The 24,779-nt window shown below is 31.7% G+C and overlaps 1 protein-coding gene across 3 annotated transcripts; it reads left to right on the forward strand.

The window, feature by feature from the left end:
* On the forward strand, positions 1-24,779 carry LOC111046401 (acyl-CoA-binding protein-like). 3 transcript variants are annotated; one of them, XM_039440881.1, is made up of 4 exons: positions 1-953; positions 17,374-17,420; positions 22,738-22,852; positions 24,009-24,779. In XM_039440881.1, exons 2-4 carry the CDS (start codon positions 17,406-17,408, stop codon positions 24,146-24,148), a joined length of 270 nt encoding a protein of 89 aa, XP_039296815.1. In that variant the 5' UTR covers positions 1-953; positions 17,374-17,405; the 3' UTR covers positions 24,149-24,779. The 3 variants fall into 3 exon arrangements, with proteins under 3 accessions (XP_039296815.1, XP_022187637.2, XP_039296816.1); XM_022331945.2 differs by having other exon boundaries at positions 466-641; XM_039440882.1 differs by having other exon boundaries at positions 728-1,031.

Genomic DNA, 24,779 nt, shown 5'->3' on the forward strand with positions numbered 1-24,779 from the left:
AGTGGCAAAATGGAGGAACTTGGCAACGTTTTTCTCCTATCTTTCTTCACTGCCATTATAACGTGGACCTCACTATACTCTAACATATTTGTAACTCAAATAGATAGCAGCGCAGTAAGAAAGGAGCAGTACTACTACAGCAAGACATGCCAGACAATAATTTGGTTCCAATCCTAATTTATACAACAGTCCAAATATGACGTATTCAAGTTATGTGTAACTTCAACATTCTTCAGTTACACACTTCAACTTACAATTCAAAACACACAACTAATTTTTTGCTTAATGAAATATAATTGATTTTATCAAACAAAAATGAACAGTTAATCAATAATTACATCAAATCTGTATCAGCTACCGTCTATAGAAGACATTGGCAACGTTGGTTTCCTATCTTTCTCCATTGCCATTATAACGTGGACCTCACTATAGAATATTTTGTAATAACGTTTACCGTTGCCAGTCAGTACTTATTGTGTTAGATCGCGATAATATTTCTGTTCTCCAACCTAACCTCTCGGTAACAAACTTGAATTTTGTCTTCTCTTATCTGATCATCTCCAATCTTACACCTATATTCATCAACTTTTTTAAATTCCTTGTTTGCTCTGTTATTTACTCATTCAATTAAGCCTATTCTGGTAAGTAAATTTTAACTTTATTTTAAAACTCTTCTCACGAAGCGTAAAGGGAAATTTTGAGTTATCTTCCCATTACCGGCTAAACTGGAATGACTAGATAAACTATCACAAGCACAAGGGAATAGAGGTTATCAACAAGAAATCAACACTACTAGAGGAATACCAAGCATTGTTGAGTTACTAACTATTCTAGTAGGTCGTTTGAACCCGTTAACTTGACTTGTCCTCTCTCATCTGTTTTCAATTATTCAGTTGTAGGTAGCCAAGCTCAATCGATTTATCATACGACATCATTCTCTTCTCTTCAAACTTGTAAGTACGACTTTTTACCTACTAAACAAATACCTGTTGGTTACGGGCTAATGCCGATATCTGCATAAATTTGAGAAGGTAGGTAGTACTGTTGACAAAACACACTTGTTGGATTTATTTTGCCCTTATAGTTTTGATAAAGGATATTGTTTGAATAGTTGCTTGTCTTTAACGTCCAGGACTAATTCTTAAATTTCTAGTTATAGGCCTACTTGTAGGCCTAACGATTCCGTCATCTTTAGTTTTTAGAATTTGTCTAGTTAAATTAAAAATATAAGTCCATTGCAACCGGTTTTTGAATACCAATAATTTTTTAGTAATTTGAACAATCTTCATCTCTAAAACCTTTTCTATTTATACCGTTTATTATTGTAACCCATATGTTTCCCAGTTTTCAATAACAGTTAAACTTCTAGATTCACCGGTGATTTAAGTTCAGAATACAGAAATGTAGAAAATACTAAAATTGTTTTGAGCATTATTAACATTAAAATATTTTCATATTGTTTCATTTGTTAAGGCTATCCTATACCACAATTATAATTATATTTATTGATACCTAAGTTAACTTATTTTAATATAGAAAATAATTGTGCCGTTATTTTCAAATTGAAATGAATTTAATTTCTCAAATTCCTTGTATTAATATTATAACTTAACTAATGTATTATTTTGTAAAACTTTCTATTTGTCATGTTTATTTATTCAACAGTGATTAAATACATAGTTATCAATTGATTGGAAATAGAAAAACAGGCTTATAGCCACTTACTATTCCATTCCCCGAATTCTGGTTGAAAATTGGTCCAAAAGAGGTTACAATTCTTCATCACTCTTAAACACGAATATTCTGATCCTAAAATAATCTTGAAGAATTTTTAATATAGAATTTTAATACAGGAAATCATTTCAAAGAGTCCACTGTAGTAGATAAGTTAAGAAGCTTGAAAAATATTGAATAAAACTTGAAATTTTTTTACTTTTACTTTATCCGTCTTCCCAGTTTTAGCCTTAATCATCCTCCTACATGTTGACTAATTAGTATACATAGATTGGTCTGTGCTGATATGAGTACATAAGAAAATAGAATTACAAATAATTATAAAGTGGATGTCCAATTGCTTAGTAAAATACGAAATTACTCAGATTGGATAAATCACAAGCTATTAGGATCTCAGTTGGAAGGGCAGTTGCTTGTTGCTTTAGGCCAGCTCCACTAAGTGACAGTTTTGCGCTTGAAAATCACTTGCCCATGGTACGCAGAAACCTTCTAAAACTTCACTTTTCAACAATTAATTACGACATAGCAGTCAGGTATTTATATAAATAAAAGCTATTAGCTTCCACTTTCAACACTAGCCCTCTGAGTGTTGATGAAGGGCCTAGCGTCCGAAAGTGCTACACTAATGTAAGTAGAAGCTAAAAGCTTTTATTTATATAAATACCTGACTGCTATGTCGTAATTAATTGTTGAAAAGTGATTATTTAACAAGCAGTTCGTAATGGAATCAAACATTGAAGACTTCTAAAACTGTTGGTATTTTTATTTTCCATAATCATCATCCCTTCCATTACCCACACACAGTCTAATGCTCTTGAGGTCTTCATCCACCATCAAAACAATTACTTATTACTACACATCAGTGATTTCAAAAAATGAACTCTTCTAAAATGCATTTCCAAAAAAATGCCTCAATGTTATAAAACGAAAAAATAAATTTCTACTGAATAAAAATACTATAATGTTGTCCAACCACAGATTTATTAAAAATCTAGATAGTTGTTTCGGTTGTTACCAGAGACTATGGTTTAACAACTTGAACAGTCATCTTGATCTTTAATAAACCTGTGGTTGGACAATATCTAGTCTTTTTGTTCAGTACTAGTAGGTAACCCGTGCTCCGCAAGGGTCTAATTGAAAACTTGACAGACTGAAATCTTGAAGAATTTGAAATAGGCCTATAATCATCCTCTGTAAATTAAGAATCTATATGCTGAATTTCAGTCCAATGGTTCAGATGTAATTATGTGTCATTCGTGAATTTCCTATTCCGTACGTGTATGAACCGATTCTTTCCTTTATTGAACAAGCGGTAGCGAAGTTCTCACTTTTGACTTACTAGAGCCCAAAGTCGTTTTCTCTCTGTTTGTATGTTCGACAAGAACTTAGGAGAGAATTAATCAATTAGCTTAAAATTGTTAAGTGTAAAGTCTAAATGTTAAATTCACAATAAACACAAAATATTTTTTCACAGAACTTGTAGAAAATTTAATTTTGACGAGAAAGGTGTAGGTCAATAATAGACAAACGCAACCTTGAAAAATAATCCTTAATTACATAGAAAACGCATGAAAAATAGTCAAAATCTGTTAAGCTCTCTTTTCATGCGTTTTGTAATGTAATTATGGATTATTTTTTTAGGTTGCGTTTGTCTATTATAGACTTATTTTGCATCTTTCTCTTCAAAATTAAATTTTCTACAAGTTCTGTAAAAAAATATGTTGTGTTTATTGTACATTTAACATAGTAAATCTGCTTCAAACCTTAAGGCTGTGCAAAGGCAAAAAATAAACTTACCACTGGTGATATTTTTCAATGTTTTTCGATTTGTATATTATCAAGCTATCAAAATGAAAAAGTTTTCTTAGGAAAAATTTTTTTCCCCGATCATTACTTTTTGAGATATGAATGACTAAAGTTTAAATTTTTAGGACAGAATATTTCAAATTCGGTACGAGATAAATCCATGAGATTTGAAGGATGGTATTGTTGATTGAATAAAACAAGAAAATTTTGAAAATATCAATTTTTGAGAAAGTTACTCAATTTCCCAAAAATGTCCAAAAATATCTCAAGTAAAGGTTATTTTTGGTCATTTTTAGTAAATGAATAACTTTCTCAAAAATTGATATTTTCAGAAAATTATTCCATCAAGAATTTATCCTTCAAATATCATGGATTTATCTCGTACCGAATTTGAAATGTTCTGTCCTAAAAATTTTAACTTTAGTCACTCATATCTCAAAAAGTAATGATCGGGAAAAAAAAATGTTTTCCTAAGAAAACTTTCTCATTTTGATAGCTTGATAAAAATAATATATCCAGAACAAGGAGAATGCTATGGGATTTTCACGAAACATTACAATTTTAGAGAAAAAAAATGGGTAGCATCCTTGTCAAGACGTTTATTGATGAAACCAACCGAGCAATGTAGTCCAGTAAATATGGATGGAGGTATTATATATACTGTGATAAAGGAAAAAACTGCCTTATACACGTACGGGATAGGAATATTATGTTTGACGCATCATCACGTCTGAGCTACTGGACTGATTAACTTGAAATTTTGCATATAGATTTTTAATTAACCGAGGATGGTTATAGGCCTATTTTCAAATTCTTCAAGATGTCACTACGTCAAGTTTTCAGTTTGTCTAGTTTTAAAATAGACCCCTTGCAGAGCACGAGTTACCTACTAGTATGAAATAGAGGCTCAATCAAAGCAATCGGATGTATGTAGGCCTACCCGGAAAATTCTATGTCAAACAAAAATATGTATATACTTGAGCCAAGGTGAATTCTACAATAATTAGGCTTGGATGCATTTACAGGTAGCTGAAGTAAGTTGTAACAAAAGGCATGAATAATAATTACTTGAGTTCCGTGCATTTTTCATCACGTAATCTATAGTGAGGGGATTCACTTTAAACAGTCAGCATTCCATATGAATGAATTCATGGCTTCCCATTCGACCAATGGTGACTATTTCAAGTGAATCCCTCAATATCATTGTTATTTTTGCCAAGGTTATCCTTATGCCGTATACAGGGTGTTCTGAATAAAGGTGCCCATGAGTCAGGGCGTGATTCCTCACATCAAAAGAAGAAAAAAAGTTCCAATTAACATAGGTCCGCGAATGCTTGATTACCAAGTTATGCAGGGTGAAAGATTTCGTCTGAATTTCAGTTCCCCTGCTGAAACGAAGCCCTATGGGTATTTGTTGGCTGTTAATTTGAATGTACAATTTTGCGTAGGTACTTCATGTAAAATGAACTGAAAAATTGAATAAGACCGTTTCCAGACTTGTAGCTAAAATAATTTTTAAGATTAAGATATGTGACGAAATACGCGAAACTTGGTCAGAAAAAACAAGTTCCTCTAAAAGGCTATGCAAAGGCAAAAAAATAAACTTTCTACTGATGATATTTTTCAATGTTTTTCGATTTGTTATATACAATCATACTACTTAAGAATACATTTAAATTTAGTTTACACAGCTTACATCATTCTTTTCAGAATTAAATTCTCTACAATTTTTATTTCAAAAATTATTTGTTTACTGGTCATTAAAGAAAGTTATTGAGCATCAAACGTAGAAGTCTGTGTTTTTCTACTTAGTTTTTTTGCATATTTCAACTTTTTTCTCAAAAACTACTCACACTACAGCTTCCAGACTAGTTTTATTAAATTTTTCAGATTTTTTCCATATGAATCCAGCATAAGTTTTTCAAAAACTAGTCCCCAAACAATTCAGCATTGGTGTATTTCATCAGAGGAACTGAATTCCGGGCGAAATCTTTCACCCTGTATAGCTCGCTAATGAAGCGTTTATGGATATATGTTTATAAGAACTTTTTTTCTTATTTTCACCTCTACTATCACGTATTAAATTATTTTACCATGATTAAGAATCAGGCTGTATAATACCTCCATCCGTGAATCACTCGAATTCAATTTATTTTTATACACAACTTTAATAGTTTCGTATAGTATTTAAAATATATATTATTTAAACTATACAAGTAGTGAGTTCCACCATAGAGAAACGATAGCATAGATATGCCATGGTATAGGGCGTTTATGTCGCAAGTTTTACTGTTATCCCAAGCCGATAGTTCACGTAGTTCTTTCCTATGCAGCTGTGTGACGCTGGTAGTCTCTCAAATTGTGCCGTTCATACACTATCAACCCAACAAAACAGTGAAAATTGACAATAATCGACCGTAATCGGCTTGAGATAACAGTAAAAGTTGCGACATGAATTCCCTATACCATGGGATATCTACTTACGCTATTGTTTCTCTATGGTTCCACGTTATAATGGTAGTTGAGAAACAGCGTTTCCGATTTTCAGCCTTGCCACTGCCTTCTATAAAAGGTAGCTGATTTCGGTATATATGATAGTGTATTTCTTGGATAAGTGGATGAAAATATTGTCATTTATCTCTTCAAATTCAAAAACATTTTTGATGTTGAATGAGCAGTCAGTCATAAGCTGACTGTAGACATATGTTGGTCCACTTATAGTGAGGTCAACGTTATAATGACAGTGGGCAACAGTATTGCTGATTCACAGCCTTATATAGAATATAGCTGATACCGGCATATCTGATGAAATATCAACTGTTTTTTCTTGTTAAAAATTATAAATTATATTTATTCTTCAATAAAATATATTTTTCAATGATTTAATAATAGACCGAGCGAAGTGAGGTCTAAGATTCAAGTCGACGTTTTGGCATTTCACTTAATGTTTAAATGTTATGTTGCGCATTTACGGCGAAACGCGGTAATAGATTTTCATTAAATTTGAAGGTATGTTCCTTTTTAAATTGCGCGTCGACGTATATACAAGGTTTTTGGAAATGTTGCATTTCAAAGATGATATAAAAGGAAAAAGGAGCCTCCTTCATACGCCAATATTAGAGTAAAAATCAGACTATATAGAATATTATTCATCATAAATCAGATGACAAGTGATTACACAGATGTGAGGAGAAGCCAGTCTATTGCTGTATTTCCATAAGGTCTACTGTTTCAATCAGGTATTAGTGGATGAGAATACTGCTTGATGTCTACTGTTTACAAAACTACTAGTATTCTTGATTGAAAAAAAAATTTTAAATAGTTGAGAAATATTTTTATCAGATGGAAAGATTACCACGAAACTGGATAAATCATCATATGGGATACAAATTCAAACATGAACTGAGTTATTAACATAAGTGAGTTTTTGATAATCTGTTATTCTGTGATCAATCTTAATAAATAAGGTATCCTTGGAATCTTGATAAAATTTGCTAACTTTCTTCTATCTTTTAAAGTGAACGGTTTTCGTGAAATTTGCAATCAAAAATTTAAAATGTCCGCCATTTTGAAAATTTACATCGAAATTTTGTTTTTATTATTTTAAAATTGAGTCTTTATAGCATAAATATTCATGCCAAATTTCAGATAAATACAACATTTTGTTCTTGAGATAAAAATTCCCAAGTGAAAAAACGAAATGGCATCTATAAGGATAACTGCTGAGTTTTGGACACTTCAAATACGACATTTGTAGTCTCCTATCGACCAGGAACAATACCCTAAAATGTTCGACACTACTTCTGAAACACTCTGTATTTGAATTATTTATAATCAAGGACTGTTAATTTTGTGAAGTGAACAACAAGAACCAATTTCGGACTATGTGTAACCATAATATAAATTTGGGAGAGGAATAGCACAAGGTTACCTCATTTTTGCTCTCCCTATCATTTTAATGATTTACTTATTGTATGAATCAATCAATCAATAAAGTTGATTAGACCAGGAAACTTATGAAATAATCATCAATTTATCTCTATGTTCAGCTATTAATACATTAGACTCTTTTCAGGAGTAAGATGGAATCAATTAGCCTATACAGCAAATGAAAATCATTACTGGTGAAATGATTTTGACATTGAAGAAGTTTCTAATTACACCTGGCCAAATTTGTTGATTGTTGATAACGTGTCACGGATTTCTAAACATCGATTCATCATTTCCAAACATTTATCATTTATAAAAATTGCAAACTCTAAACTGTGTTTCATCAGTTTTTGAACAGCAATAATTATTGAACTATCGACGTTTTCAAAGCTTTGATTTAATAATACATGGTGTTTACGAACTCCCCATCAATAATCTAGGGCATTGTTCCTGGATGAAAAACATATCTAAATATCATATTTAAATTGTCTGGAATTCTTCAGGTCCTCACACAGCGCCCATTTTGTTTTTTTTCACTGGTTTTTTTCTGAATAATGGTTAAACATACGAAATTGAAACTTTGCACTATCATTTATACCAACTGGACAAAGCTACAAAAAAATTATGATAATTTTTTAAATTCTTAAAACAAAATGGCGGCCATTTAAAATTTCAAATTATAATGGCAGTGTTCTCTGTCTTATACAGGGTGATTCTTAATTATGGTAAAATAATTTAATAAGTGATAGTAGAGGTAAAAATAAGAAAAAAAGTTCTTATAAACATATATCCATAAACGCTTCATTAGCGAGCTATACAGAGTGAAAGATTTCGCCCGGAATTCAGTTCCTCTGGTGAAATACATCGATACTGAATTGTTTGGGGACTAGTTTTCAAAAAACGTATGGTGGATTCATATGGAAAAATATATGAAAAATTGAATATAACTAGTCTGGAAGCTGTAGTGTGAGTAGTTATTGAGAAAAAAGTTAAAATAAGCAAAAAATCTAAGTAGAAAAACACAGACTTCTACGTTTGATCCCCAATAACTCTCTTTAATGACCAGTAAACAAATAATTTTTCGAAATAAAAATTGTAGAGAATTTAATTATGAAAAGAATGATGTAAGCTGTATAAACTAAATTCAAATAAAAGTTGAATAAAATGTAATCTAATGTAGTACATTACACCACAAAAAGTTGGTGTAATGTACTTATACTGTAGGAGAGCTATTAGGAGAGAACTAATAGCTCATAGGTTGTTGTAATTCTCTCCTCATAAAACAGCAACTTTTTTGGTGTAATGTACTACATTAGAATACATTCTATTCAACTTTTATTTGAATTTAGTTTACAATGCTTACATTATTCTTTTTAGAATTAAATTCTCAACAATTATTTGTTTACTGGTCATTAAAGAAAGTTGTTGGGCATCAAACGTAGAAGTCTGTGTTTTTTTTCTACTTAGATTTTCTGCATATTTTAACTTTTTTCTCAAAAACTACTCACACTACAGCTTCCAGACTAGTTTTATTCAACTTTTCAGATATTTTTCCATATAAATCCACCATACGTTTTTTAAAAACTAGTCCCCAAACAATTCAGTATCGGTGTATTTCACCAGAGGAACTGAATTCCGGGCGAAATATTTCACCCTGTATAGCTCGCTAATGAAGCGTTTATGTATATATGTTTATAAGAACTTTTTTTTCTTATTTTTACCTCTACTATCACGTATTAAATTATTTCACCATAATTAAGAATCACTCTGTATACTTATTCACTGTCTTGTATAGAATATAGCTGATGGAATATTATCCGTTCATTCTTGTTGAAAAGTAAACAATATATTCTATTCATCAAGAAAAAATATTTTTCAATGATTAAATATCTTAATAAATTTTCATTATTGAGATTCTGTTATTTATGAATCTTAAATATTTGTTATTATTCTGAATATTTTGTTAATTGATTATATTTCTTCATTGTCGGAATTTATATTCATATTCAGAATCTTCAGATTCTAAATATTTTGTTAATAAATTATATCTCTTCATTAAAAAAAAAAAATGATCTGGAAATGTTGCCTAGCTAGAAAAGGATAACGCTATGTGCTTTGTTGAATGATAGACAAGGATAGCAACACCATAGTTGATCAAATACTGCCATTATAATGTGGAGCTCACTACAAAATGATCAATTATATTTTATTCATCAAGAAACATGATTCTGATGAATAACTTATAATGTGGACCTCTCTATAGGTCGAAACGATTATCTAGAGCTATACTATAATAAAGGAAAGAACTGGCTTATACACTTACGGCATAGCAAAATTATGTTTCACGCATCATCACGTCTCAACTACTGGACCGATTTACATGAAATTTTGCATATGAATAATTCTTAACTATCCGAGGATGGTTATAGGCTTATTTTCAATTCTTCAAGATTTCATTACGTCAAGTTCTAAAATAGACTCTCGCGGAGCATGGGTTAACTGCTAGGCACTGATAATAAGTAAGCAAAGTGTTTTATTTCTCAAATTCAACACTCGTTCAATGATTGTGGAAAAAATGTATATCAAACACAGCTACCTATAAGTTTCATTAAACATGGTGTTTACCAACTCACTACCCATAGTCTAGGAAATTGTTCCTGGGTAAGAAACATATCTAAATATCATATCTAAACTGTCCAGAAGTCTTCAGGTCCCTACACAGCGGCCATTTTGCTTTTTTCATTTATGATTTTTTCTGAATAATGGTTAAACATACGAAATTGAAACTTTGCACATTCATTTATTACAACTAGACAAAGCTACAAAAAATTATGATAATTTTTCAAATTCATAGAACAAAATAGCGGCCATTTAAAATTTTGTTTCTTAAATAACTTAGAAGCCAATGGTTTTAAAGAAAAAAAGAATAACTTTTTTTAGTAAATTTAATCGCCTATTGATTGGTACCAGATTTGTTGAGATTGAGATTGGGCCAATATTAATTACTGAGATATGGCAGCCTTGGTGATAGGTGACCACTGAAAGTTTGTTGCAGTGCAAACCAAGGCATGTTGATAGAGTCGCCTAAATGATGCAACATCGCATTGAATGCTAATAATAAGCGATTTCAAGTCACTTCAAACAATAAAATAACGTTACATAACCCTCTAAAGGTAGGTCACCAACCACTAAAGCTGTCTAACTAAAATATCTCAGTTAATATTGGCAACGTATTAATTAAGCCAATTTAATCATTGAAAAATCTATTTTCTTGATTAATAAAATATAATTTTTCACTTTTTAACAAGAATGAACGGCTAAGATTTCATCAGATATGCCAGTATCAGCCGCTATATTCTATATAAGGCTGTGAATCAGCGATGCTGTTGCCCACTGTCATTATAACGTTGACCTCACTATAAGTGGACCAACATCAGTCTACAGTCAGCTTATGACTGACTGCTCATTCAACATCAAAAATGTTTTTGAATTCAATGTTAAATTCAAAGAGATAAAAATGACAATATTTGAACGAGCGTTAGCGATTTCTCACTTTTCACTTACTAAAGGCCAAAGTCGTTGCCGTCTGTTTGTATGTTCTACAATAACTTAAGAAAGAATTGATCAATCAGCTTCAAATTTTGAACATGTATTCTTCGAACCTTTTCACAGCTCAAGTTATTTTACAACAAAATTGATTCACTCCTTTATCCTTTTTCAGGATATAAAAATGACATTGAAAGTACATAAGAAAAAAATTGTTATCCTATACTATTAAACGAGCAATTTCTGATTATATGTTTGTATTTCACCGGATCTCGAAAACGGCTCTAACGATTCTCACGAAATTCAGAACATAGTAGGTTTATAATATAAAAATTCGATTGCACTAGGTCTCATCCTAGAAAGCTCGCTGAAGGATAATTATTATTTATCCTTGGAAAAACAGCTGATAATAATTATTTCGTCGTCTGTTGATGATGGAAGTGAGTGAGTTATGTGTATGTGACTATGTCAAAATTATGACTCAGCTGTTGAACTAATGTAATCATTCAATCAGGTACTTAGTGCCGGTTGCAAAAAGCCAGGTTATTCTCAATCCTGATTAATTCCAGTAGATCCATATTTTTGAAATGGTCTTCTCTGATTTGGTTCACGTGAAATTAATCAGGATTACAATTTAACCGGCTTTTGTGCAACCGGGCCTTTGTGAGGGAAATTTTAGCATTCCTCTGGGAATTAATCTCAATTTACTGTGATTAGATAGAACATTTCTGTATGAACTATGAATGTTATTATAGTTTCTTCTTTCGTAATAATTTTTTTATGCTTTTGTACTCCAGAGCGAAGCTCGGTCCCCGATATTGATTTTTAAATTAGTCAGCTGAAGAATTCATTGCATGTAATTACTACAGTTTTTCCCAATGTACCTAGAATAAATCTATTCTAGGCTCCTTGGGTTTTTCCATTCATTCATTCATAACTTTAGTTGAGGCTATTTAAGAGCTATCACACGCTCTGACACGCGATTTCAGCTGGAATATACAACATAATTTACAACTTTTACATCAACAAACTGATACGAGTTGAGATATCAATGTGCGGTTTTTGCCATTTTTTTTCTCTTGGAACTCTGTATCACATGACCACCTTCTTCTCATTTAAAAAAATGAATTTGGATTCATGTGAGGGACCAAGATGTTGAAGCGACAGAGTTATGTTTGAAGAGTAATTTTTCATTTCAAATAGGATCTCCTATGAAATCTACTGTAAAAATTATTCTTGTAAGAGAAATATTTTGCTGTTTTCATCATCAACTCTGTATAATTAAAAGTTGCGGGTTTCAAAGATTACAATATAAAACCAGTTCTTAGTGAGTTCTCCAACCCAGGGGGACACTAGTCTTATCCATCCATACTTGACTTCAATTCTTATCAGGATCTTAGCTTGTTGAACTACCAATCTTACTATTTTGAACAGTTATCGATTGTAACTCTTGAGGTGCGTACAGATATATACGCGCCGCGAACATGAGCAATTCACTTTTAATCAGCTGATGCCAAGCTTTTTGTATCTGTATCTTACCGTTTCTGTAAAAATACAGATATAGTCAGCTGATTAAAAGTGAATTTTGCTCATGTTCGCGGCGCGTATATCTGTTCGCACCTTGAGATTTCAACGATTAAACAAGAAAACAAAAAAGAATAACGGTATTAAAGGTGATTGTTTAAGTTATAAGAGAGGCCGTGCATTATTGAATGGAAATGTAGCATGGCATTGTCACACGGTCAGCTGTTCTGCTACAGTAAAAAAAAAATTATCGGAAACTGATGGAAACCATTTGAAAATTAATGTATTTTTGTTTTTTTTTCTAGGCGTAATTCTTTGAATAAAATTGTGATGATGATGTAAACAGGAATACAACTTGATTTGAATGTTTGCCGGATCCCTTATGTAATATTGATTTATTAGTTGTGAATATCACGTTTTTATAACATTTTAGGGCTCGTTTCCAAGCTCAGGATTTAGCTAAGCTCTAGACTTTGAACAGCTGGAGTCAGAAAATTGGCTTTCCGAAACGGCGTAGTCGCATTCCACGTTTAAACTAAATTTCGAAAAACTAGAAAATTGAACACAAAATAAAATAAAGAGAAAATAGTGTAAAGCTCCAGCTATTTTGAATTATCTAGGAATGTCTCATCTCGTCAAGGAAAAACGTTTCCAATTATACAAATGAGAAAATAAAGATTATCATAAAAACTACGCCTCGTTTTGGAAAGCCAATTTTCTGACTCCAGCTGTTCAAAGTCTAGAGCTTAGCTAAATCCTGAGCTTGGAAACCGGCCCTAAATGTTTTTAACAATAAACTCTTTATTATTTGATAAAGACTCAGATCCAAATGGGGTTAGATTAGATTTTTTTCATTTGTGGATGATGTCCACATGAACTTTTTGCTTGTGCATGGGTAATGGGAAGGTGCGATTTAATGAGATGTACAAACGTTCATTCCTATTCGATGGGATTCTGCGGGATTCGAACCCGCGACCAGGAGGTAGTACTAGCAGATTGAAGGGTGCAATGCCTCACTCGATTCTGAATTTCAGATTCAGATGAGTTTTCATGTACTTTGAGATACAGCTAAATTTGGAATCATCGCAATACTTATGAGTTGGGTAGCATGAGAGCGTTGTATGTATGCTTTAGTGAGATTCGCGTTTTATGGTCACGGAAAATAGAACCACAGTGATGCCGATTCTCTGTTACCATCGTCTTGTGATTCATATTATACCGATATATCTTATGATATTAAATTATTGCTGATTTTTGTTAATAATGATCAACTTTCTCTCAAATTTATATTATATTCGTCAGGCACTTGATCTTTACTCATCCTATCGCTGGATTATTCGATATAACTTATAGGCTCAACTCACACTTACGCGACTCAGGTCGAGAAGAGACTCGACTCTAGTCGAGAGCATGTGTTTCCAAATGGTGACACTCAGACCAGTCGATTCTAGTCTCCGCGACGTCACCATTTCAAAACACATGCTCTCGACTAGAGTCGAGTTTCTTCTCGACCTGAGTCGCGTAAGTGTGAGTTGAGCATTAGAAATAACTGTGTATTCTAAATTAAGGTTTAAAGCAGTTTTGGGTGAATGCATATTGTTTTTACCTGAATTTCATATGTATCTATATAAATAAAAATCGAGCCTCAAATTTTGACATTCAATAAATGTTTTATGTGTGCACCGAATTTGATGATTTTTTAGTTGTGTTCGTTATGTTCAGGACCAGGTTTATGACCTATCAAATTTATAATCCGACTTCAGGACTCTTTCCTACGGTCCTTCAAAGTTAACATGTAATCCTTATGTGAGAATATTTGTGAGCTGGCCACACACAGAAATGAAAATCAGCTGTTATGATCATTGCGTCATCCAACAGCCGTCGATAGATAGTAGACAAGAGTGTGTGCTGCTCCATAACCACTCATGTATTTTATTCTAAACGCCCAGACTAAAAATAAAATGACTGTTCTGTGTGTAACCATCCAGCAGTGCGGCCTCAGGTGAAAGACATTGCTTTGTTTCGAATAGTTGTACTGTCTTCGGTGTTTAGAATTAATTGATTTTTAGTAAATTATTTATTTTTGAGTTTTCAATACTTAATTCACCGAGAATGGTAATAGGCCTATTTTCAATTCTTCAAGATTTTAGTAGGTCAAGTTTTTATTTGGACCCTTGCGGAGCACGAGTTACCTGCAAGTTTTTAATGAAAGTTAGTATTTGAAGTTATTACTGATAAAAGTAATCAATTTTGTGCCATTGATTTCTATCGAAATCCTCGATTCTCCAATTATAATTCCAAAATCAGGTTTCACTCAGCAATTATTTAAAAAGTTTTTGGAGCAATTAATTTTCCAGCTATTTTCCAAGGTCACGCATTAGATTTTTTTATAATAGTTTCAAATCCCCTGCATGTTTTGTGTGAGTGAAATGAGTGAACGGGGAAGCACATGTGATTTATGCAAAAAGATAGCATAGCTTAAACTTCACGTCGATTTGCGTGATTTTGTCAGTTGAGATTTTATCGAACACGCACATGGAAGTGTATGCTGAACTGATTATTCGGTCAATAAAAAATAATAGGATGGTCTGGATTTGAGGATTGTTAGTATGGGTTATAGATTTTGAGGTGTGCATCAAGCTAAAGTTTGTCATGAGATGCATCAACTATTTGGCGGTACGAAGTTCGCCGGGCCAGCTAGTATGAAATATAAATATAAACATTAAAAATCTACTTTGTGAAAATAATTGAGGACTGAAAGTTTTGTGAAGTGAACAACTACAAGACTTGACCTATTTCGGACTATGTGTAACCTTATTTAAATTTGAGAGAGGAATAGCACAAGGTTACCTTATTTTTTCTCTCCATATCATTTTGATGATGTACTTATTGTATGAATGAATCAATCAATGAAGAATCAATATGAATTAATTAAATAAATAGATCAATTATTATCACGACCACGAAGCCACTCGCTTTCTTAAAAAGGATTGCTTTAAGTTTGAACCTTACTATGATAGGAGAGCTTACTTGAGCGGTCAACCTTCCAACGCGATTCCCGTAAGCAAGTTACGAGTATTCATCTAATCTGAGCAATGAAATATCATTACAACCGCTTGGTCATCATCGGTCAATCTCTTTCCATATTATTGAATGAAAAAGACTAAGAAATTGTCAAAAAACCACAGATTTATTTATTAATACTTAGAAACATAAATCCTTTTCCTTCCATAATGTAACTTTTCTGAAACAAATTTTTTCAGAGTAATAACGATTGAATACTGCCATTTTACTCTTAAAAAATCTGTATCTTTAAGTTGATAGCTTTCATATTGCATTTTTGTTGAGATAGTGAGACACTTGAACTCATTTATTAGCTGTGTACTTCTGTGCATATTGAAAGATATGATAGCATACTCATTTCAAGTAGCATATGTCAGGTTGTCTGAATTGTTTCAATTTTAATAATTCAATATTAATAGTGAAATCCACGTTATAAAATCAATAAAAAATGATAGGAAGGCATAGTTGCCAATTTTCTTTTTTCAATAGATAGCTGTGATTCAAGTAATCCCGGTATATATAATATAATCTAAATTCTTGACTCTTGTTAATAATGATCAATTCTATCTTGAATATATTTCATTTGTCAAGAAAATATATTTTCTCATGATTTAATTATAGTCTAAACTCTCATAATTGACATGAAATTGAGTTCAACTGATACTGAAGTTCTCTATCCTTTTTTCCTTGTCTTTTTAGTTTCAATATCGGGGCACCGAGCTTCGCTCGTTATTTATTTATAAACTATTGATAAACAGAACACAATTCTTTAAAATGATTGGGGAAGGACTAACAGGCACAGCCCAAAACGAATTTTGATTCATACACCATAAATACCTAGTCCAGAAATAGGTTATGTTCCATACACTTGAATTCAGGTTCAATTTTCAGTCCAAACATTTAAAAATAAAAAAGTTCTAATTTAGATTATTTACAAACCAAATTGAATAACAAAATAACACTCACTAATCACTTTAAAAAATTATGATATACTCTAGTTTAGAATGATTATCATGTCATGTGAACAAATCGAAATAATTGATCAAGTCGATTAAAATTTCTCGATAATATTTCTCGCTGATTGATTACACAGCTGGAAATAATTCTGTTTCCATCCTACACATGCATCTTCTGTTTCAACAGACGACGATCATCTGTTTTTCCAAGGATGAATAATTATTATCGTTTTCAGGTCCTTCAGCGAGTTTTCCCAGGGATGAGACCTAGTGCAATCGAATTTTTATATCATAAACCTACTATGTTCCAAATTTCTGAAAATCCCTTCTTAGTGGATGTTTTGAGGCTATCATAAACAATTGTGCAAAATTTCAAGTTTGTAGGCTCAGTAGTTTGGACTGTGGTGTGATTTCAGTCTGTCGGGGCTTAGCCTTTTATACATATAGAGATTTCAAGTTTGTAGGCTCAGTAGTTTGGGCTGTGGTGTGATTTCAGTCGTCGGGGCTTAGCCTTTTATAGATATAGAGAAGATTAGATTGAACAATACTTGACAAACACATATGTTCATCATGTGTATGATGAGTCATGTTCAATCTAATAGAATCTATAAGGATTATTAACATTTTGTTAATAACTTTGTTGTAATTCAGCTTAATCAGGTGCTGAATTTATAGTCTATCTCGCTATAGATAGGCTACAGTGTAGCTGTTTTACTCAAGTAGTGAATAAATTAATGAAACTACTAGAATGTAATTCTGGGTTGATTCAGCATTTTAAATAATTAAACTTATTTTCATTTTTCATTTTTCCCAGGAAAGTACCATCCAGAACAAATAAAAACCAAAATGGCTCTCGTTGAAGTAAGTACATTTCTTTCAAAATTAATCACTAGTCTTTTTTTTGCAATAACTTACAACTTACCTTGCTCTCGTTATTTCTTGATAAAAACAAAGAATAGAATATCATTATTTAGTATGAAACTGGAGTGAGATTAAATTCGAACTAACAGCATTAGTTGTATGAGAAGAATTGCAGTGTGAGCTAGCAGGAATGCTGACTGTTTGGAGTGAATCTCACTCTGTATAGGATGAAACCTTGATTAAGAAACTAGTCCTGCATTGTAGTCAACTTGTCTAACCAGTAAACCAGTAACCTAACTAGACTTGCCTCTTAGAGTCTTCAGAACTGACGTATGTTCCTTATTTTTTCAAAGTTTTTTCTCAACTGGGGACTTAAATGCTTTAGAAAACTAATGTTCTCAGGGAATCAATTCCATGATGTTTTTGTAGTGTTTGTTATGAGGAATCATCAGTTCAGAAATGTAACAAAACTCCCTGTTAAATGTTGTAACAGACGTATTTTCAAAGTTTTTTTTTCAGCAGAGGACTTGAGACATTTAGAAAACTCAAGTTTCAAGTTCTACTTTAGAGAATATATAGGATGAAGCTTTATTTATAAAATAGAATAATTTAGTACCCTTTTTTTGAAATTAATAAGATATAGATTAAAAATACAAATTATAACTATCAGTAAAAAAACTTTAAGTAAAAAGTTTATTTGAAATTCATTTTTTAAAACGTGAAGATGGTGTGGATCACTGAAACTAGTTGCTATAATTTGTATTTTTAACCTTCCGGCAGTCGCGCTGTTGTAAAAAGTACAACAGTGTCAGTTTTTTGCCGCACAAAACTATTGGATGAGGTAGTGTCAGTGAATTCACCTATGCATTCCAAAGCTCTCTCCCCATCACTCCACTGAGTTGCAGTATCAACCGAGCAATGGTTGTACTTTAGTCGCGACAGTGCATAAGTTGCACTGTGCATAAGATAGGGAAAGACTGTATTCAGGGACTGTAAACGAACCAAATTGATGGCTTTGCTTGGTGTACCTTATTGGGCTATGAAATGGTTATCATCCAAATGCTCATAGGCGTAAAATAATCTAAAAAAATGGAAAAAGTAATTATACAATTAATTAATATGTTTTGACAGTAAACAGAGTACATAAAACTTGGAAAATTGGATGTTGTAAAAAGTACAACACGCGACTGCTCGTGTGATTGAGTAGAGCGCGACTACCTGAAGGTAAATCTATTATTTAATTGATTTCAAAAAAGAGTAATATAGTTTCTATTTTATAAAAATAAGTAAGTATTCATACATTTTAAAAAGGATGAAGCTATATGTTTAAAATATAGCATATTATGCTATAGGGGCCTACAGAAAGATGTTCAGTTTTTTCAATTCAATCAATTTTATTCAAATCAACACAATACTGTACAATATACATAAAATCACAATCAAAAATACATTTCTAATAAAATACAAAAACAGGCTTCATGGCGTGGTGTGCTGAAAAGAAAGGAAGGAGGAAAAATACCTAGCCAACTATGGTTTCCCATGTAATAGGCAGGTAGAAATGTGTATCCATATTAAATTATTTTGTAATGCAAATAACAAATGTGTATGTAACATATTTAAATAAGATAAATAATAAGTAGTATGTATAAAACAAACATCTTATGCTATCTTCCGTTTCCTAAGCTGAGGGAAAATTTTTAAATTATTTTGTGTTTGAAACAATTTTGAAATAAATCAACATAAAGCTCCATTTCAACGCTACTATTGTCATATCTCAGATTCACGCTACAAAGTTAGTATCTGATCAACATTGGTTTGCTATCCTTGTCTATCATCCTTGTATCAACTTTCTATCATCTTCCTGTAGTGAGGTCCACGTTATAATGGCAGGTTTTCTATCCTTGTCTGTCTTTAGACAGAGCAGATAACTCAATACTTTTTCGTTGCCAATTCTCCACCTCTGCCAAATCGTTTGGAGGCTATCAAGAATTAAATATGATGAACTACAAAAATATTTTATTTCAAAATCAGAAATTCATTGTCTAATCTTTTTTCTAGTGAATATAATAATTATATTTGATATAAATAGAAGTGATCATTATTTATTAGGATCAACAATATTGATATTAAACCAGATGACTTGAATCACAGCTATTATCTACTATAAAAGGAACAAGTTAATCCACTGACTTTACAATCCTCACTTTACAATGATTCGATAGCCTCAACAATTTTCCTCTCTTTGATAAGTTTGTATTTTCCCATACATTACCGTAGGCCTACACACTGAGGTCAAGGTCACTGATAATAGTCTCGGATGAATAATAATTTTTGTTCCCAAAGTTGGTAGATGGCTATTGTTTTGAGTATCAATGATTCTATTGGCAGTTTTTAGATTTGATTAGAATAGTCACTCCTTCCGTACACCACTGCGAATCGCATGCGGCAGCGGGACAATGTTTAAGACGTAGGCTTGTAAATTAAAAATACAAAAAAAAAAAAAACACTTGCTAAGCTAAGTTCTGTTTGCAAAGAGTCAGTTTAAACTACATTTTATTTTAAACTGGATTAAATCCATATTACGTTAAAATTTAGTTCATTTTGAGGTGAAGACACCAGCTGATTAAATTCAGTTTAAGCCTTGACTGTTCAAACAGCCCAGAAATGGATTAACAAAGTAATACTGTTTGAACATTTATAATCTGTTTTTCAAAGGCTTCTTCCATTTATCTCGAAGGTATTGTTGATTTAAGATTCTTAAATCCTGTCGATTCTGAATCTATCATTCATTGAGTCCGGATTGTATACAAAATGCTGTAAAATCTGGATAAAAGTACAAAATTAATTCAATGAAAGAATATTCTAAAAACAATTTATTCTGATTAATTTTGTCAACTGTGGTAGAAACCGGATAGAAATGACCATTATTTGTGTATGGGAATAATATGGGCTTGAGTACACTCAACAATGAATTTTCTATATTTTGACCGAATTTGACTTATGATGCATGATTTTGAACCAACTTGACGATCCGAGAAGAATGAAGAGTGTAGTACGATGAGATCCAAACATTGTGTCAAAATGTATAAGTGTTTGAAATTTTGATCCTTGAGGTGTCCTTATGCGCGCCTCTCTACCAGGAAATACTGAAATTGAGTGCATCTAACGGGTGATTCTCATAGAACATGATCTTATGAACTTATATCATCGTGCAAAATATCACTGTGAGGACAATATTTGGTTGGTGATGATGTTTGAAGCTAAAAATTAGGTGTTTTTCACAATACAAGGAGCATTGTTGTCAGGTACCTGGAAATCGATATGAGATAGAGCGCTCTACCTGATCTCAGATTGTAGAGCACAAAATTACCCCCAGAGGCATTTTGAATTATACACCCTAATGGTAACAATCGGAAGATATTGTTGATCAAAAACTAAAATTATTCATCAAAGTTGATTTTTTTTTCTTGAAATTTTACTCATTTTTTCATAAAATTTTACTCATTTTTGAAAAATCATAAAACTCTGTACTCATTCGAGTTAGACAGTTCCAAATGATCTCATTTTATTCAGAATTTTATAATCTAAAAAAAGGCTAGAGCAATTTTTTCTGTCCGATCACTGGATTTGGCAGAAATAGCTGAAAACTAGGAAATGAACCGAAAATACGAGGTTTTTGGGCCACTCTGTATCTAGCACAAGGAAATTTTGCATGGAGAAATTGGTTCTGGGCTTCTCTCATGTAACCAAATAATATATTAATAATGTATATCATGAATGGACTATATGAAAATCGATTATGTCTCCGAAAGTGTACCTATGTATCTAATGTTAGTTCTCATGACTTTGAAGCTTCTTAACTGGCTCTATCCAGATTTCTATCAATCTTTGTTCAGAACAATCATTCGCTACCTTTTAAAAAATTACTCAATATCAGTACCTAACTCTGTAATTTTTAAAATTGAATAAAACTCTTCGTAATACTTTTTTTGATAAAATTACTCCTCATTTGAAAAACAATAACTTGAAAAGTATATCCTCAGAACTTCATGATTTAGTCTATTAGTTGTATATAATGTATTCCAGTATATATGTATTTATTCGAATTAATGTATGTTTTTCAAATAAATTAATTTACTAATTCACCTGAGAAGCTCATATCTCGGTAATCATTTGAAAGAAATGTTCCATAAAAAATGTATTTTATTCTCATAGTAAATGTTTTAACTTGATAGTACAGTAGATTCAAATCGAGAGAAAATGTCTTCAAATAAACGTTTCAATGTAGGTTTTATTCTCATTTTTGCATGTACTAGTCAATCAAGTGAACAAATATTACGATAGTAAAATTGTTGACTTGAATATTACTAAGAGTTTTGTAAATATGTTTTTGCAAGAGTCGAATAGCGTTGAGAAAAAAAACAGCATTTTCAACAGTATGATTCAGCTATAATGAGTATGACATAATATGGGCTGATTATGAAATTGTGACGCTCTTCTCTTCTTTATCATTCAATGTTCCTCTTCTTCTACTTCTTTTCTCATAAGCTTTATTGAGGAGAATTCTTATTAAATCATGTATTGTAATTCATGTACATTCTTCTTCTCATCGTTCTTTAATCTCCTACTCGTCCTTCTGTTCTTCTTGTTGGTCATGTCAACAAATCAGATATGTTGATCAAGTCAATTAATCTATAATTGCCAGATAATACTTCTCATTAGATCAGCCGATTGATTGCAATGGTTCAACAGCTGAACATAATTCTGTCTCACTCCCACACAGGCACTCGCATCCAGTGAACTCTATACTAACTGGTATAGAGTTCAGGTAGGTTGGTATAGAGTTCATACTAGGTTGGTAAATCTTCCCTTCGCATCTTCCTTTATCGACAGACCAAATTATCAGCTGTTTATCCAATTATGAATAATTATCCTTTTGATGTCCTTCAGCGAGTTTTCCCAGGAATGAGATCATGTGCAATCAAATTTTTATATCAATAACCTCTTATATTGCAAATTTCATCAGAATCGTTGGAGCCGTTTTCGAGATCCATTGGACATACATGAATACATAGATAAATAAATACATACATACATAAATTGATCGCTCAATATAATAGGAGAATTATTTCCAATAATCATTATCACTTTATTTTTTAACAGCACAGCTATGCAAATGAAGTGTGTTGATACACAATTACTATTACAATGACCACCATTCTGTATACTCAGTAACTTACTTTATAGAAACTTTGGAAATTATTTTTGATAATATTTTATTCTCAATTTTCATACTGTTATTGTTTTATATTTCCAGCAATTCCAAAAAGCTGCCGAGGATGTAAAAAACCTTTCTGCCACACCTTCTAACGAAGAACTGTTAGAAATCTACTCATTTTACAAACAGGGTACCGAAGGAGACTGCAATACAGGTGAGGCATTGATAGTAGTTCGGATTCCACCTGAAATATGTTTTTAAAATAGTTGAAGCTATAAATTATTATTATTATAAAAATACTATGAAGACGGTTGCAAATAAAGACTAGAAAGAAAATTGTAATAGTAATACTGGTGAGAGATAGTGTTTGGATCCCACCTGAAATATTTTCTTAAACTCAAGATCTCAGGTTCCACAGATTATGATAAATTATTGTTTGATTAAATTAATAATAGAACGATTTCATTTTTATTTTTATTTTTTTTTTTTTTTTGAAAAAATGCTTTCATAGTGGAATTTGCTTTGAACTGTTAGCCCTGGTCGCATAGAATGGTAAGCATTGATGCTATTTTGATGTTGCACGTTTATTTATTTATTCAATATTGTACAATAAATTATTGAACTTTTGAAACTGGACAACAGGCTGAAGTGAATTTCACTATATTTTATTATTTTTACTAAAAAGCGCATAATTTGAATGATCAAGGAAGAAAACAATTACCATGTGTTATTTTTCTTTCCTATATTTGCAAAGTCCAAAATATTAAGGTTATGTCTTTCAGGTCTATACATCCAGAAAATTTTCAAAAGAAATTACCTAGAGCTATTTTTTATCTCAGATGAAATTGCAAAGTCCGAAATATTAAGGTTGTCTTTCAGGTCTATACGTCCACAACATTTTCAGTCCAAAAATATTTATACAGATTCTCGAATTTATTTATTTTAATGAAACACTTTTAAATAGTCTCTGATACGAATTTTAGTGATTGTCACTATAACTACATCAATTATAATTATTAATCATATTTTTTGACTGAATTTAGATATTTCCACAGTCAAATGATGAATTTTCAATTTCAAGGGAAAAGTCCAACATAATAATAAACAATCTCTATTGTTCCCCCTTCATGAATTTTAATGATGTTCTCAATTTTTGAAGAACTTATTCTAGTTTTCTTCTTTGCCAAATTTTAGAACGCTTTTCATTTTTGATCAACTAATTCCAATTTTTTTTCATCAAATTAATTCTAATATTTTTTTCTGATGAACTTATTTCTATTTCTTTTTCACTGAATTTGGAACATTTCTTCTCCGTTTCTGGATAATTTATAACATTCTCTTTACTAAACTTAGAACATTTTTGCTCACAGCCAAACCAGGGATGTTGGATTTCAAGGGCAAATCCAAGTGGGACGCCTGGAACGGCCTCAAGGGAACTTCCAAGGAGGATGCCATGAGCAAATACATCGAAAAAGTGGCAGCCCTTGTTGAGAAGTATGGCTCAAAATGAACTATTCCCACAAGTTTTCTATGTTTTTTCAATTATAAATTTGTTTCTTCTTGAGTTCTACAAATGTTGACCATATATTTTCAGTAATTACAGGCAGATTCTCTACAGTTTCACAATTTTTACGAATGATTTTGAGTAAATATGGAGAAAATGAACAATATAATTAGCAAGAGAACAACGATTTGTATGTCATTTTTATTAGAAAAGAACTAAAGTTTTTCGATTTGAAAAATCTATGAAATAGAACCAATTCATTTGGAAAAATGAAAGACCAAAGTTGATTTGCTAGTAAACAAAACATAAATAAGTCCAAGCTTTTGGTAACAATAGTGAGACCAAATAATGTATTTGAAAGAAATAGAACAGAACAAATTGATGAAAAGAAGCAGTCTTGTAAGACCTGCAATATTCTTCAGTTAAAGTTTTGTGAAAGTAAGTTAGATTTGAATTTAGCTAAAAGCAAAGAAAGGAGAGCTGAGCAGAAATAAACAATTATTTATAAAATGACTTTATGAATTATTTCTGAAATAAATTTCATATTATTCACAAATGAACGATTCGAACAATTTTTGGTGCTCAATTAATTTTGTATTATTTATTTTGGAAGCTATTAAACATATATTGTAGCTAT

Source organism: Nilaparvata lugens, chromosome 14, assembly GCF_014356525.2.
Source record: "Nilaparvata lugens isolate BPH chromosome 14, ASM1435652v1, whole genome shotgun sequence".
NCBI lineage: Eukaryota > Metazoa > Arthropoda > Insecta > Hemiptera > Delphacidae > Nilaparvata > Nilaparvata lugens.